Here is a 15,458-nt window from a genome sequence, read left to right as displayed (position 1 = left end):
CACACACGCACACACGCACACACACACGCGCACACACGCACACACACACACGCACACACGCGCACACACACACGCGCACACACACGCGCACACACAGGCGCACACACGCACACACACGCGCACACACACACGCGCACACACACGCGCACACACACACGCACACACACACACACGCGCACACACACGCGCACACATGCACACACACACGCGCACACACGCGCACACGCGCACACACACACGCGCACACACGCGCACACGCGCACACACGCGCACGCGCGCACACACACACACGCGCACACACGCGCACACGCGCACACACACACGCGCACACGCGCGGCGCATCTCAATGCGATATCACCCACGGCACGACGGCAGAGAGAGAGAGAGGGGGGGGCGGGAGAGAGCGCGTGCGTGCAGGAGGGGGGGGGGGGAGTAGAGGATTGGAGAGACGCGGGGAGAGGAGAGACACAGAGAGACGGGAGCGCGGATAGCAGACGAACAATATGGAGGCACAGGAGAGCCCTCTGGATTATTGTTGTTGTTATTGAAGGCTGCTACGCGAGTCTTCATAATCCGAAACCGCTCCAGATTATCTCGACCATCAGGGCCACGTTTCTCATTTCAGCCTCCCCCCCACCCCCCACGGGTCTGCAGCCACTCTCCCACACACTCCGTCTCCCTACCTCTCTTCTCTCTCTCTGTCTCTCCCATCATCTCTCTCTCGTCACCTCTTCTTCCTCCCTCTCCCATGCGCCGCTGCGTGCGGGGATCGAGAGCGGGGAACGAGACCTCGAAACGGTGCAGAAGGCGGCGTCGATAATAAAAACATCTCCCACACCACCACCCCCTCCACGCCAGCCACATCCGCCTCGATCACGATCTCTCTCTCCATCTCTCTGTGTCTCTCTCTCTGTGGGTCTCTCTCTCTGTGTGTCTCTCTCTCTGTGGGTCTCTCTCTCCATCTATCTCTGTGTGTCTCTCTCTGTGGGTCTCTCTCTCCATCTCTCTGTGTGTCTCTCTCTCTGTGTGTCTCTCTCTCCATCTCTCTGTGTGTCTCTCTCTCTCTCGTCCACAACACCGCTCGGCTTCCCTTCGATCCCGGGACCATTGCGACCCGCCACGGAGGTGGAGGGAGGCAGGCAGGAGAGGACTCCCCGCAGAGGCAGAGACGACAGGGAGAGCGGCGGGGGCGGGCGGGGGGAGAGACGCGGAGAGACGCGCGGACGGATTGGAGAGCGCGCAGGGCACTCCGGAGAAAGGTGAGGGCGCGAGCGTGTGGGTGAGAGAGTGTGGTGGGTGTGTGTGTGGGTGAGAGAGTGTGGTGGGTGTGGTGGGTGTGTGGGTGAGAGAGTGTGGTGGGTGTGGTGGATGTGTGGGTGAGAGAGTGTGGTGGGTGTGTGTGTGGGTGAGTGAGTGTGGTGAGCGTGGTGGGTGTGTGTGTGTGTGGGTGAGTGTGGTGAGTGTGGTGGGTGTGTGGGTGAGAGAGTGTGGTGGGTGTGTGTGTGGGTGAGAGAGTGTGGTGGGTGTGTGTGTGGGTGAGAGAGTGTGGTGGGTGTGTGGGTGAGAGAGTGTGGTGGGTGTGGTGGGTGTGTGCGTGAGAGAGTGTGGTGGGTGTGTGTGGGTGAGAGAGTGTGGTGGGTGTGTGTGGGTGAGAGAGTGTGGTGGGTGTGTGTGTGGGTGAGAGAGTGTGGTGGGTGTGGTGGGTGTGTGGGTGAGAGAGTGTGGTGGGTGTGGTGGATGTGTGGGTGAGAGAGTGTGGTGGGTGTGTGTGTGGGTGAGTGAGTGTGGTGAGTGTGGTGGGTGTGTGTGTGGGTGAGTGTGGTGAGTGTGGTGGGTGTGTGGGTGAGAGAGTGTGGTGGGTGTGTGTGTGGGTGAGAGAGTGTGGTGGGTGTGTGGGTGAGAGAGTGTGGTGGGTGTGGTGGGTGTGTGGGTGAGAGAGTGTCGTGGGTGTGTGTGGGTGAGAGAGTTTGGTGGGTGTGTGTGGGTGAGAGAGTGTGGTGGGTGTGTGTGTGGGTGAGAGAGTGTGGTGGGTGTGGTGGGTGTGTGGGTGAGAGTGTGGTGGGTGTGGTGGATGTGTGGGTGAGAGAGTGTGGTGGGTGTGTGTGTGGGTGAGTGAGTGTGGTGAGTGTGGTGGGTGTGTGTGTGGGTGAGTGTGGTGAGTGTGGTGGGTGTGTGGGTGAGAGAGTGTGGTGGGTGTGTGTGTGGGTGAGAGAGTGTGGTGGGTGTGTGTGTGGGTGAGAGAGTGTGGTGGGTGTGTGGGTGAGAGAGTGTGGTGGGTGTGGTGGGTGTGTGGGTGAGAGAGTGTGGTGGGTGTGTGTGGGTGAGAGAGTGTGGTGGGTGTGTGTGGGTGAGAGAGTGTGGTGGGTGTGGTGGGTGGGTGTGTGGGTGAGAGAGTGTGGTGGGTGTGTGGGTGAGAGAGTGTGGTGGGTGTGTATGTGGGTGAGTGAGTGTGGTGAGTGTGGTGGGTGGGTGTGTGGGTGGGTGAGAGAGTGTGGTGGGTGGGTGAGAGAGTGTGGTGGGTGTGTGTGTGGGTGAGAGAGTGTGGTGGGTGTGTGTGTGGGTGAGAGAGTGTGGTGGGTGTGTGGGTGAGTGAGTGTGGTGGGTGTGTGTGTGGGTGAGTGAGTGTGGTGGGTGTGTGTGTGGGTGAGAGAGTGTGGTGGGTGTGGTGGGTGTATGTGTGGGTGAGTGAGTGTGGTGGGTGTGTGGGTGTGTGGGTGAGAGAGTGTGGTGGGTGTGTGTGTGGGTGAGTGAGTGTGGTGGGTGTGTGTGTGGGTGAGTGAGTGTGGTGGGTGTGTGGGTGAGTGAGTGTGGTGGTTGTGGTGGGTGAGTGTGGTGGGTGAGTGGGGTGGGTGTGTGGGTGTGTGTGGGTGGGTGAGAGAGTGTGGTGGGTGTGTATGTGGGTGAGTGAGTGTGGTGGGTGAGTTGGTGAGTGTGGTGGGTGAGTGTGTTGGGTGAGTGGGGTGGGTGTGTGGGTGAGTGAGTGGGGTGTGTGGGTGAGTTGGTGGGGTGGGTGAGTGTGTGGGGGTGTGAGTGGGGTGGGTGAGTGGGTGGGGTGTGTTGGTGAGTGGGGTGGGTGTGTGGGTGAGTGAGTGGGGTGGGTTTGTGGGTATGTGGGTGAGTGGGGTGGGTGTGTGGGTGAGTGAGTGGGGTGGGTAAGTGGTGTGTGGGTGAGTGGGGTGGGTGTATGGGTGAGTTAGTGGGGTGGGTGAGCGTGTGGGTGAGTGTGGTGGGTGTGTGGGTGAGTGAGGGGTGTGTGTAGGTGAGTGTGGTGGGTGAGTGAGTGGGGTGTGTGGGTGAGTGGGGTGTGTGGGTGAGTAAGTGTTGTGGGTGTGTGGGTGAGTGAGTGTGGTGGGTGTGTGGGTGAGTGTGGTAGGTGAGTGAGTGGGGTGGGTGTGTGGGTGAGTTAGTGGGGTGGGTGAGTGAGTGAGGTGTATGGGTGAGTGGGTGAGTGGGGTGGGTGTGTGGGTGAGTTAGTGGGGTGGGTGAGTGTGTGGGTGAGTGGGGTGGGTGTGTGGGTGAGTGTGGTGGGTGTGTGGGTGAGAGAGTGGGGTGTGTGGGTGAGTGGGTGAGTGTGGTGAGTGAGTGAGTGGGTGAGTGGGTGAGTGAGTGGGTGAGTGAGTGGGGTGGGTGTGTGGGTGAGTGTGTGGGTGAGTGAGTGAGTGGGTGAGTGAGTGGGTGAGTGAGTGGGGTGGGTGTGTGGGTGAGTGTGTGGGTGAGTGAGTGAGTGGGTGAATGAGTGGGTGAGTGAGTGGGGTGGGTGAAAGAGAGGGTCGGTAGAGGTGAGCACACAACGCTGTTACTAAACCGGCGATCTCTGAGTTCGCTTCCAGCTCACGGCCACCAACGCCGGTGACGATTATCTGAACCGGTTCTGGGCCTCCCCTAGGTCGACTCAGCCTCAAATGAGTACAGTACCTGGTACGGCGTGCCGTGCCGACCTCCATAGGCGCTCGCTAACAGCACTTGCCCTGACAGTCTGTTAAGGCTATACGGGGGGGGGAGGGATCTTTGTCTTTGTGAGACGGTAGTTGGGTGTGAGAGAGTATGTGGTGTGGTGTGCCCGTGCGTGTGTGCACGCGTGTGTCTCTGCCCGTGCGTGCGTGTGCGTGATTGTTGTTAAGAGGACACATTTTCACATTACATTTACAGCCGGTGTGCGTATTGTGTGTTTGTCTCTGTACGTGCAGGCGTGCGTGTGTCGATGTAGGTGTATTTGTGTGTTCATATAGGAATGTGTGTGTGTGATGGCGCATGCGTGTGCGTGCGTAGGTATTTATATTTGTGGGTGTATCTGTGTGTAGGGGGGAGCGGTGGTGCAGTGGTTAGCACGCTTCAAACCCGGCGACCCAGATTCGATTCCCGCTCAGAACCAAATCCAGTCGATGAATGCATGAAACCGGTACTGGTCCTCCCCTAGGTCGACTCAACCTCAAATGAATACCTGGTGCGGTGTGTAAACATCGTAACGAGGGAGACAAAGGCGGTCGACAGTGGTGCTGGCCACTCATCCCCTCGTGTGCCGTGCAGACCTTCATAGGCGCTCCTCTCTAACAGCACTTGTCCCGACAGATTGTTACAGGCTATACGGGGGATCTTTGCATTTGCGCGTGGCTTTGTGTGGCGACGTCCCACGTCCCCTCCAGCGACGTGACTCGCACAGGCTCGCCGATGTCTCTGAGAGATGTCTGCGCTGCACATCTCAGGTGGAACCCGCAGCCGGCTTCTCGAATGATTCATGCACGGCGTCTCTCTGGCGCTCCGGAACGCGTGGGTCCCCCGTCGGAGACGCGTGCGTCTCTTGATTCGCGCCCGTTATCTTTGCGTGCCCCGATGGCTACGTACCGTGCGCGTGTTGGACTTCGTTCTGCGCCACGGACGTCGGTATGCCGGGCGTGCTGATCGGAGGTGCGGGGTAGCACGTCCTCTCAGCAGGGGCAGAGTCTCGTTCGCGAATTAATTGAGTCCGACTCGAGTCGCGATGGGCAAGCCCTCTCTGTCTGCCGGTCGGCCGGCGCGCAAAGAGGCGAGGACGTGTCACCGTTTAATTACAAACACAACATCGAAGCACCAGCACCAACAATGAAACAACACATGTAATCATAGTGATGGTGGTGATGATGATGCCTCGTTTGATGACAATGATTATGATGTTTCTATTCTTGCGCATAATGGCAGCAGCAGCAGGAGCAGGAGGAATGATGTCCAGGAGATGACAATGTCGAGGAGTGCTGCTCGCCACAACGAGAGGGCTTCAGCAGACAGAGTTTGATTTGTGCTGTTACTCCATTGAAGGGACGCAGATATATATATATTTTATCACGTTTACTATTGGTGTGATTATGATGAGATATATTGATCACGATGATGGTGGACGGTGCGTTGATGGTGATGACGATGTCTGGTTTGATGACGACTATTATTATTTTCATGATATTGATTGATCAAGATGATGATTATGAAGAAGATTGACGCAATTCAGGTTGAAGATGGTGATATATACTGGGTGCTAGATATTTTTTTACACTTCTGATAATTTGCAACAACGATACCACAGGAAATGTGGCCTCCGGGCTCTGGAGACCACCTGGGGAAGATTCCAGGCACGCGTTGACGACGATTGCGAACAAGTGGGAGAGACTTTTGACTTTCTGAAGCTGTTAACATGACATTTGTTATCATGTCACAGCGTATTTATCCGTTCTTTTCCATTGAAAACGATGGTCCAACGTAAGTGTTTTTTTCTCGAAGGGCCTTGTATGTTAATGCTGACAATTACTTTGATAGCGACATGAGGAGGGTTCGCTGGGGGGGGGGGTGATTTTCCGTCGCGTTCATCCTATCTGATTGCAGCGGAGGTCTGCGCACAGGACGGGGTAGTGGGTAGTGGGGTTGTGTGTGAGGTGGTGAGTGGGGTGGTGTGTGGGGTGGTGTGTGAGGTGGTGAGTGGGGTGGTGTGTGGGGTGGTGTGTGGGGTGGTGTGTGGGTGGTGTCTGGGGTGGTGTGTGGTTGTGTGTGAGGTGGTGAGTGGGGTGGTGTGTGGGGTGGTGTGTGGTTGTGTGTGAGGTGGTGAGTGGGGTGGTGTGTGGGGTGGTGAGTGGGGGTGGTGTGTGGGGTGGTGTGTGGGGAGGTGTGTGGGGTTGTGTGTGTGGTTGTGTGTGAGGTGGTGTGGGGTGGTGTGTGGGGTTGTGTGTGGGTGGTGTGTGGGGTGGTGTGTGGGGTTGTGTGTGGGGTGGTGTGTGGGGTGGTGTGTGGGTGGTGTGTGGGGTGGTGTGTGGGGTTGTGTGTGGGGTGGTGTGTGGGGTGGTGTGTGGGGTGGTGTGGGTGGTGTGTGGGGTGGTGTGTGGGGTGGTGTGTGGGGTGGTGTGTGGGGTGGTGTGTGGTTGTGTGTGAGGTGGTGTGGGGGTGGTGTGTGGGGTTGTGTGTGGGGTGGTGTGTGGGGTGGTGTGTGGGGTGGTGTGGGGTGGTGTTGGGTGGTGTGTGGGGTGGTGTGTGGGGTGGTGTGTGGGTGGTGTGTGGGGGTGTGTGGGGTGGTGTGTTGGGTTGTGTGTGGGGTGGTGTGTGGGGTGGTGTGTGGGGTGGTGTGTGGGTGGTGTGTGGGGTGGTGTGTGGGGTGTGGGTGTGTGTGGGGTGTGTGTGGGGTGGTGTGTGGGGTGGTGTGTGGGGTGGTGTGTGGGGTGGTGTGTGGGGTGGTGTTGTGGGGTGGTGTGTGGGTGGTTGTGTGGGGTGGTGTTGGGGTGGTGTGTGGGGTGTGTGTGGGGTGGTGTGTGGGGTGGTGTGTGGGGTTGGTGTGTGGGGTGGTGTGTGGGGTGGTGTGTGGGGTGGTGTGTGGGGTGGTGTGTGGGGTGTGTGTGGGGTGGTGTGTGGGGTGGTGTGTGGGGTGGTGTGTGGGTGGTGTGTGGGTGGTGTGTGGGGTGGTGTGTGGGGTGGTGTGTGGGGTGGTGTGTGGGTGGTGTGTGGGTGGTGTGTGGGTGGTGGTGTGGGGTGGTGTGTGGGGTGGTGTGTGGGGTGGTGTGTGGGGTGGTGTGTGGGGTGGTGTGGTTGTGTGTGGGTGGTGTGTGGGGTGTGTGTGGGTTGTGTGTGGGGTGGTGTGTGGGGTGGTGTGTGGGGTGGTGTGTGGGTGGTGTGTGGGGTGGTGTGTTGGGTGGTGTGTGGGGTGGTGTGTGGGTGGTGTGTGGGGTGGTGTGTGGGTGGTGTGTTGGTGTGTGTGGGGTGGTGTGTGGGGTGGTGTGTGGGGTGGTGTGTGGGTGGTGTGTGGGGTGGTGTTGTGGGGTGGTGTGTGGGGTGGGTGTGGGGTGGTGTGTGGGGTTGGTGTGGGGTGGTGTGTGGGGTGGTGTGTGGGGTGGTGTGTGGGGTGGTTGTGTGGTGGTGTGTGGGGTGGTGTGTGGGTTGGTGTGTGGTGGTGTCTGGGGTGGTGTGTGGGGTGGTGTGTGGGGTGGGTGTGGGGTGGTGTGTGGGGTGGGTGTGGGTTGGGTGGTGGTGGGGTGGTGTGTGGGGTGGTGTGTGGGTGGTGTGTGGGGTCGGGGTGTGGGGTGGTGTGTGGTGGTGTGTGGGGTGTGTGTGTGGTTGTGTGTGAGGTGGGAGTGGGGGTGGTGTGTGGGGTGGTGGGTGGGTGGTGTGTGAGTTGTGTGTGGGGTGGGGTGTTGGGTGGGGTGTGGTGGGGTGGGTGTGTGGGGTGTGTGTGGGGTTGTGTGTGGGTGGTGGTGGGTGGTGTGTGGGGTGGTGTGTGGGGTGGTGTGTGGGGTGGTGTGTGGGTGGTGTGTGGGGTGGTGTGTGGGGTGGTGTGTGGGGTGGTGTGTGTGGGTGGTGTGTGGGGTGGTGTGTGGGGTGGTGTGTGGGTGGTGTGTGGGGTGGGTGTGGGGTGGTGTGTGGGTGGTGTGTGGGGTGGTGTGTGGTTGTGTGTGAGGTGGTGAGTGGGGTGGTGTGTGGGGTGGTGTGTGGGGTGGTGTGTGAGTTGTGTGTGGGGTGGTGTGTTGGGTGGTGTTGGGGTGGTGTGTGGGGTGTGTGTGGGGTGTGTGTGGGGTGGTGTGTTGGGTGGTGTGTGGGGTGGTGTGTGGGGTGGTGTGTGGGGTGGTGTGTGGGGAGGTGTGTGGGGTGGTGTGTGGGGTGGGTGTTGGGTGGTGTGTAGGGTGGTGTGTGGGGTGGTGTGTGGGGTGGTGTGTGGGTGGTGTGTGGGTGGTGTGTGGGGTGGTGTGTGGGTGGTGTGTGGGTGGTGTCTGGGGTGGTGTGTGGGTGGTGTGTGGGGTGGTGTGTGGGGTGGTGTGTGTGGGTGGTGTGTGGGGTGGTGTGTGGGGTGGTGTGTGGGGTGGTGTGTGGGTGGTGTGTGGGGTGGTGTGTGGGGTGGTGTGTGGGTGGTGTGTGGGGTGGTGTGTGGTTGTGTGTGGGGTGGTGTGTGGGGTGGTGTGTGGGGTGGGGTGTTGGGTGGTGTGTAGGGTGGTGTGTGGGGTGGTGTGTGGGGTGGTGTGTGGGGTGGTGTGTGGGATTGTGTGTGGGTTGGTGTGTGGGTTGGTGTGTGGGGAGGTGTGTGGGGTGTGTGTGGGGTGGTGTGTGGGGTGGTGTGTGGGGTGGTGTGTGGGGTGGTGTGTGGGGTGGTGTGTGGGGTGGTGTGTGGGGTGGTGTGTGGGGTGGTGTGTGGGGTGGTGGGTGGGTGGTGTGTGGGTGGTGTGTGGGGTGGTGTGTGGTTGTGTGTGAGGTGGTGAGTGGGGTGGTGTGTGGGGTGGTGTGTGGGGTGGTGTGTGAGTTGTGTGTGGGGTGGTGTGTGTTGGGTGGTGTTTGGGGTGGTGTGTGGGGTGGTGTGTGGGGTTGTGTGTGGGGTGGTGTGTTGGGTGGTGTGTGGGGTGGTGTGTGTGGGGTGGTGTGTGGGGTTGTGTGTGGGGTGGTGTGTGGGGTGGTGTGTGGGGTGGTGTGTGGGTGGTGTGTGGGGTGGTGTGTGGGGTGGTGTGTGGGGTGGTGTGTGGGTGGTGTGTGGGGTGGTGTGTGGGGTGGTGTGTGGGGGTGGTGTGTGGGTGGTGTGTGGGGAGGTGTGTGGGGTGGTGTGTGGGGTGGGGTGTTGGGTGGTGTGTAGGGTGGTGTGTGGGGTGGTGTGTGGGGTGGTGTGTGGGTGGTGTGTGGGTGGTGTGTGGGGTGGTGTGTGGGTGGTGTGTGGGTGGTGTGTGGGGTGGTGTGTGGGTGGTGTGTGGGTGGTGTATGGGGTGGTGTGTGGGGTGGTGTGGGGTGGTGTGTGGGTGGTGTGTGGGTGGTGTGTGGGTGGTGTGTGGGGTGGTGTGGGGGTGGTGTGTGGGTGGTGTGTGAGGTGGTGTGTGGGGTGGTGTGTGGGTGGTGTGTGGGGTGGTGTGTGGTTGTGTGTGGGGTGGTTTGTGGGGTGGTGTGTGGGGTGGTGTGTGGGGTGGGTGTTGGGTGGTGTGTAGGGTGGTGTGTGGGGTGGTGTGTGGGGTGGTGTGTGGGGTGGTGTGTGGGATTGTGCGTGGGTTGGTGTGTGGGGTGGTGTGTGGGGAGGTGTGTGGGGTTGTGTGTGGGGTTGTGTGTGGGGTGGTGTGTGGGGGTGGTGTGTGGGGTGGTGTGTGGGGTGGTGTGTGGGGTGGTGTGTGGGGGTGGTGTGTGGGGTGGTGTGTGGGGTGGTGTGTGGGGTGGTGTGTGGGTGGTGTGTGGGGTGGTGTGTGGGTTGTGTGTGAGGTGGTGAGTGGGGTGGTGTGTGGGGTGGTGTGTGGGGTGGTGTGTGAGTTGTGTGTGGGTGGTGTGTGGGTGGTGTGTGGGGTGGTGTGGGGTGGTGTGTGGGTGGTGTGTGGGGTGGTGTGTGGGGTGGGTGTGGGGTGGTGTGTGGGTGGTGTGTGGGTGGTGTGTGGGGTGGTGTGTGGGTGGTGTGTGGGGTTGTGTGGGTGGTGTGTGGGTTGTGTGTGGGGTGGTGTGTGGGGTGGTGTGTGGGGTGGTGTGTGGGTGGTGTGTGGGGTGGTGTGTGGGGTGGTGTGTGGGGTGGTGTGTGGGGTGGTGTGTGTGGGTGGTGTGTGGGGTGGTGTGTGGGGTGGTGTGTGGTGGTGGTGTGGGTGGTGTGTGGGTGGTGTGTGGGGTGGTGTGTGGGGTGGTGTGTGGGGTGGTGGGTGGTGTGTGGGGTGGTGTGTGGGGTGGTTGTGGGGTGGTGTGTGGTGTGTGTGGGGTGGTTTGTGGGGTGGTGTGTGGGGTGGTGTGTGGGTGGTGTATGGGGTGGTGTGTGGGGTGGTGTGTGGGGTGGTGTGTGGGGGTGTGTGGGATTGTGTGTGGGTGGTGTGTGGGGTGGTGGGTGGGGCGGTGTGTGGGGTGGAGTGTGGGGTGGTGTGTGGGGTGGTGTGTGGGGTGGTGTGTGGGGTTGTGTGTGGGGTGGTGTGTGGGGTGGTGTGTGGGGTGGTGTGTGGGATGTGTGTGGGTGGTGTGTGGGTGGTGTGTGGGTTGTGTGTGGGGTGGTGTGTGGGGTGGTGTGTGGGGTGGTGTGTGGGGTGGTGTGTGGGGTGGTGTGTGGGGTGGTGTGTGGGGTGGTGTGTGGGGTGGTGTGTGGGGTGGTGTGTGGGGTGGTGTGTGGGGTGGTGTGTGGGGTGGTGTGTGGGGTGGTGTGTGGGGTGGTGTGTGGGGTGGTGTGCGGGGAACGGTAGTGAAGAGATTAGCGCCCTGCTCTACGAAACTGGCGAGCCGAGTTCGATTCCCGCTCACGGCCAACACCGGTAACGAGTATCTGAATCGGTCCTGGGCCTCCCCTAGGTCGACTCAGCCTCAAATGAGCATCTGGTGCGATGTGTAAAAATCTGAACTGGGGAGACAAAGGCGGCCGGGCGTGGTGTTGGCCACCCACCCTCTCGTGTGTCGTGCCGACCTTCATAGGTGCTCGCTAACAGTACTTACCCCAACAGTCTGTTAAGGCTACACGGGGGAACTTTGTCTTTTGGGGTTGTGTGTGGGGTTGTCTTTGGGGTTTGGTATGGGACGACACTAACCCCAAGTACTTGAGAGAGAGAGAGCGGTGGGGTGCTACTTGAGAGTATTTCGAGGTTGTGCGGCGTCGCTCTTTAAAGTTGCTTGCGTCGAGTTGCCACCACCTAAGGCGTCCAGGGGCCTTTGCCTCCTCGTGAGATCGGCAGCTCGGCGGCATTGCTTCGAGTGAAGCCCGACGACTCTGCCGATGAGACGCCGAGCTGTCGAAACCGTGACAGAGTTTGCTTGTCTTGAAACGATGCTGCTGAAAGTAGGTGCTCCCAGAAGGCTGTGCGGCCGATGGGCTGTGTCATCATGAATATGGATTGCTTCATGGAGAGAGACGGATATTGTGAACGAGACACAGTGTCGCCGGGTTATCGATTGACTTAATTCATATTCTACACAACGAAAGCTCATGATTATGTTGAGCCAAGTGTTTGGGGACACTAATCCGCTCGCGAATTAGCGTGAATTCCCTGTCGTACAATCCATGCGGTTGCTGATTATGATGACGATGTTATGATTCTATATGTACTCGTCTATCGATATGGAGAGAGACAGAGAGGAGGTCACGCTCGGATTCGCTTTGAGGGACATAGAGAGGAACGCACGCAGGTTAATGCATGCATGCTGAACTTCTTTCGCACCGTACGTAGCCAACCGTGCTAATGCCCGTCCATTGCTCACCGAGCTGCATTGGCATCCGGTTTGCTGAACGAATGCATTGGGAGGTCGCACTCGTGACACGCACAATGTGCTTGCCACACATGAACCACGCTAGCTTGCTGATCTCGTCAAGGAGCATAAACCATCATCACGCGAACTCCGCTCATGCTCGCAGCAGCAGCAGCAGCGGCAGCAGCAGCAGCAGCGGCTTTTAGCTCAGCCATCGAACAAAGACGGTCGCTGCATTGCGCGCGTTCAGATGCGCTTCTGCGGGCCGTCTGGAACGCTCTTCCTTCCGATATTAGGAAACCGCTGGAGCTATGCACTTTCAATTTATTTCGATTGGAAACTCATTTCTTTAGCACCGCTCTTTGTGTTTAGCTTGTTGTCCTTCCCCGGCACCTCCGATTGGCTCGGTTGGCTACGCACGGTGTGAAAGAAATTCAACATGCGTACTCAATCGGTGGTGCAATTACTGCCTTAATTCTGTTCGCAAAAGGTTAGCGGTGGACTGGGGCTGCACATGGCCGATGACCGAGAATAACAACGGAGTGGGGACAGCCGAGGGATGGAACGCGTCTGAGCGAGAGCACGCGGCCACCGGGGAGACGGAGAGACGAAACCAGCCACTGTGCCAGGGCCTGGGTCGATTCGTTGCAATCGCGCGATGGGCGAGAGATGGCGAGGGCTGGGGTATGAGACCTTCATCCAGCAGTGGATCGATCGTGGCTGATAACGATGACACGATCAGTATGGAATCGCACGCGCGGTGTAATGTCACTGCGAGTGACGTGGGCTGTACGCAAAGTCATTGATTGGTTGGCTGTGTTGGGCCGTGGTGAGTGAGTGGCTATGAGGCGGGCCGTGGTGGCCAATCATAAGATATAAATCTAGAAACTATTTTCACTTTACCAGATAAGGCCCACTGAGCTATGTAGCTCTTTTTCAGAAGCGACCTGGCCACAAATGATAGCTCAACGAAGTGGCTTATCACGTGGACATTTACATGAGCCAAATACTCTAAACGCTCGTTTATAAATGTTGAGGGGAAAACCCGAGGACCCGGAGAAAAATCCGCGTGACCACGGGGAGAGACGGAGACACGCAGACTCCAAATATACAGCAGGTGCCAGTGGTCCGGATCGAACCCACGACCTCCTGCACACCAGGCGAGGTAGTTAACATCTCACCACCATGGCACCCATTGAGGAAAATGTGCCAAAGCTACCCACTGTGGCAGTACCCTCACGAAAATGAGTGTTCAGACTACGCGAGGCATTTCTGGACACATTTATATCTATATATAACACCGCATCATCGTGACTTGTTTTTGTTTGAGGCAAGGGTTGCTGGATCACGTAGAGATGTGGGTGTCATTGTCGACGTTCGCAGCGCTGTGAGAGGTGGGCGGCAGGAGATGGCAGCAAACGAGGCGGGTTCGTGAACCCATCGCCGCTGAGCCCCGAGGAGTTTCATCACGAAATGACTCAGGGCACATGAAGCAAAAAAAAAAAAGTCCTTCACAGCACACACACATACAGAGAGATAAAGAAGGTCCATTGCCCGACACGTCACCCATTCGATACCCCGCATTGCTCTCCTTTCGTGAAGCGTCACCGAGGATTGTGCTTGGGGTTTTTTTTGGGTTGTTGTCATGAATTCGTGTGCTCTTGGCGGTGGCGCGTTATGATGTAATACTTTGCACAATTCATATTATACAAGTAAAAAAACCGCACTGCAAACCGACACGAACCTTTGTCGACAGCTCTTGTGATGCCTATGGACTCAGTGGCTTGCACACACGCACACACGCACACACGCACACACGCACACACGCACACACGCACGCACGCACGCGCGCACACACGCACACACGCACACACGCACACGCGCACACGCGCACGCGCGCACGCGCGCACACACGCACACACGCACACACGCACACACGCACACGCGCGCACGCGCACACGCGCACGCGCGCACACGCGCGCACGCGCGCACACGCACACACGCGCACACGCGCACACGCGCACGCGCGCACGCGCGCACGCGCACACGCACACACGCACACACGCACACACGCACACACGCGCACACGCGCACACGCACACGCGCACACGCGCACACGCACACACGCACACACACACACGCACGCGCGTGTGCGTGTGCGTGTGTGGCACCTCGAAGCCCACAGGGAGTGAGTTTCAGAACATGTCTGTGGTCCACCAACCCTCGCTGCTGCTCAGCAGCGAGGGTTGATGGATCACTGACTGGATTGCAGGCCACGTGCATAGCCGCCACCACCACCATCGCCCAGAAAGGGCCTCCACTCGAGGGTGCTCTAGAGAGTTCCATCTCGGGGGTCATTTGGCCTACTCTTCCATATCTGGCCACACGCCATGGAAGACGTACGAACGAAGCACACTTTATCCCATCGCACGCGAGCTGCCGATCGACTCACTGCGCTGTGCCCGTGGGTTTCTGCTGGGTGGACGTCGGATTTAAGTCGACACTTGCCTGTTTGATTCACCTGCCTGCGTCGGGATTTTGGGATGGAATCGCGAACCGGCGATAGCCACGACACCACCACTGTGGCAGCAAGGGAAGGCGTTGGACGGGGGGGGCAGGGTGGGAGTGACAGGAATGGGAGTAGCACTAAACTGGGGGGGGGGGGGGGGGAGACAGACATCAACTTGGTTCCAGGCGACTGTGAGACCTTGGGAGGTGGGCAATTTGCGAAGCCTCCATTGTGCAGTGGTCGTGCCATCCATTTTCTAATTTAAATATTTCACCCCGGATGATCCCTCGAGATTAGACATCTCGTTTTGCTAAGCGTGTCCACGGTGCCATTTGACACGTGCATGGCAAGCGACGGTGGAGCGGCTAATTCATCTTCATAACAATAATACTACAGACAATTGTCTTATTTGATCAGCGAAAAATCTCACCGAGCTTCACATAATTATTTTTATTGAGGACGCCAGGTTGGGACGTTTCGCGGATTCCACGCGTGAGCGTTTGACCCCACGGAAGTTAAACAAAGGAGTGAGCCCACCACGCGTGCAAACGAAAATGAATACAATCCTTACGAAACTAAACGATTTTGTTTATTTGACCAGGTAAGGCCCACTGAGCTATTGAGTAGCTCTTTGTCCGAAGCAACCTGGCCAGCACATGGCAGCACACACAGCGGCAGCATACATCAGGCAGAGCTCCGTACGGTGGTGGCGACCGCAATGGATGGGATGGTTGAGATTTAAACTAAACATACTTTTTTTTTTTACCAGGTAAGGCCCACTGAGCGATGTAGCTTTTTTATTTTAGAAACGACCTGGCCTACAAATGATAGCTCAACAAAGTGTCGTATCAATTGGAAATGTATAGCAGCCAATTACTCTGAACGCGTGATGTTCATTCTAAACGTGGAGGGGAAAACCGGAGGACCCGGAGAAAAATCCACACGACCGCGGGGAGAGAAACACGCAAACTCCAAATATACAGCAGCATGCGTCAGGGTCGGGATAGAACCCGCGACCTCCTGTAGACCATGCGAGGTAGTTAACATCACCTAGCCACCGTGGCACCCAAGGTCGACAAGTCATCGCCAGAGTCGGACAAAGAGGAACATTCGACAACACGTAAATCGGACCCTGTGGCGTTTACATACAACGTGCACTAAAGACAAAGAACCCCCGTGTAGCCTTAACAGACTGTAGGGGCAACTGCTGTAACCGAGCACCTATGAAGGCCGGCACGGCACACGAGGGGGTGGGTGGCCAGCACCACGCCCGGCCGCCTTCGTCTTCCGAGTTACTAATTTGAGGCTGAGTCGACCTAAGAGAGGCCCAGGACCGGTT

At 58.5% G+C, this 15,458-nt stretch overlaps 1 protein-coding gene across 1 annotated transcript in view; it reads left to right on the top strand.

The window, feature by feature from the left end:
- Positions 1-15,458, top strand: part of LOC133350696 (PH domain-containing protein DDB_G0275795-like) — a 64,406-nt gene that overhangs the window by 7,188 nt on the left and 41,760 nt on the right. The window contains exon 2 of the mRNA XM_061565339.1: positions 1,126-1,259. Within this exon, the coding sequence (XP_061421323.1) occupies positions 1,126-1,259 (134 nt within the window). The remainder of the gene's footprint in view (positions 1-1,125; positions 1,260-15,458) is intronic.

Source organism: Lethenteron reissneri, chromosome 34, assembly GCF_015708825.2.
Source record: "Lethenteron reissneri isolate LAM-NWPU_2019-01 chromosome 34, ASM1570882v1, whole genome shotgun sequence".
NCBI classification, from domain to species: Eukaryota; Metazoa; Chordata; class Hyperoartia; order Petromyzontiformes; family Petromyzontidae; genus Lethenteron; species Lethenteron reissneri.
This window is presented reverse-complemented; position numbering and strand designations above follow the sequence as displayed.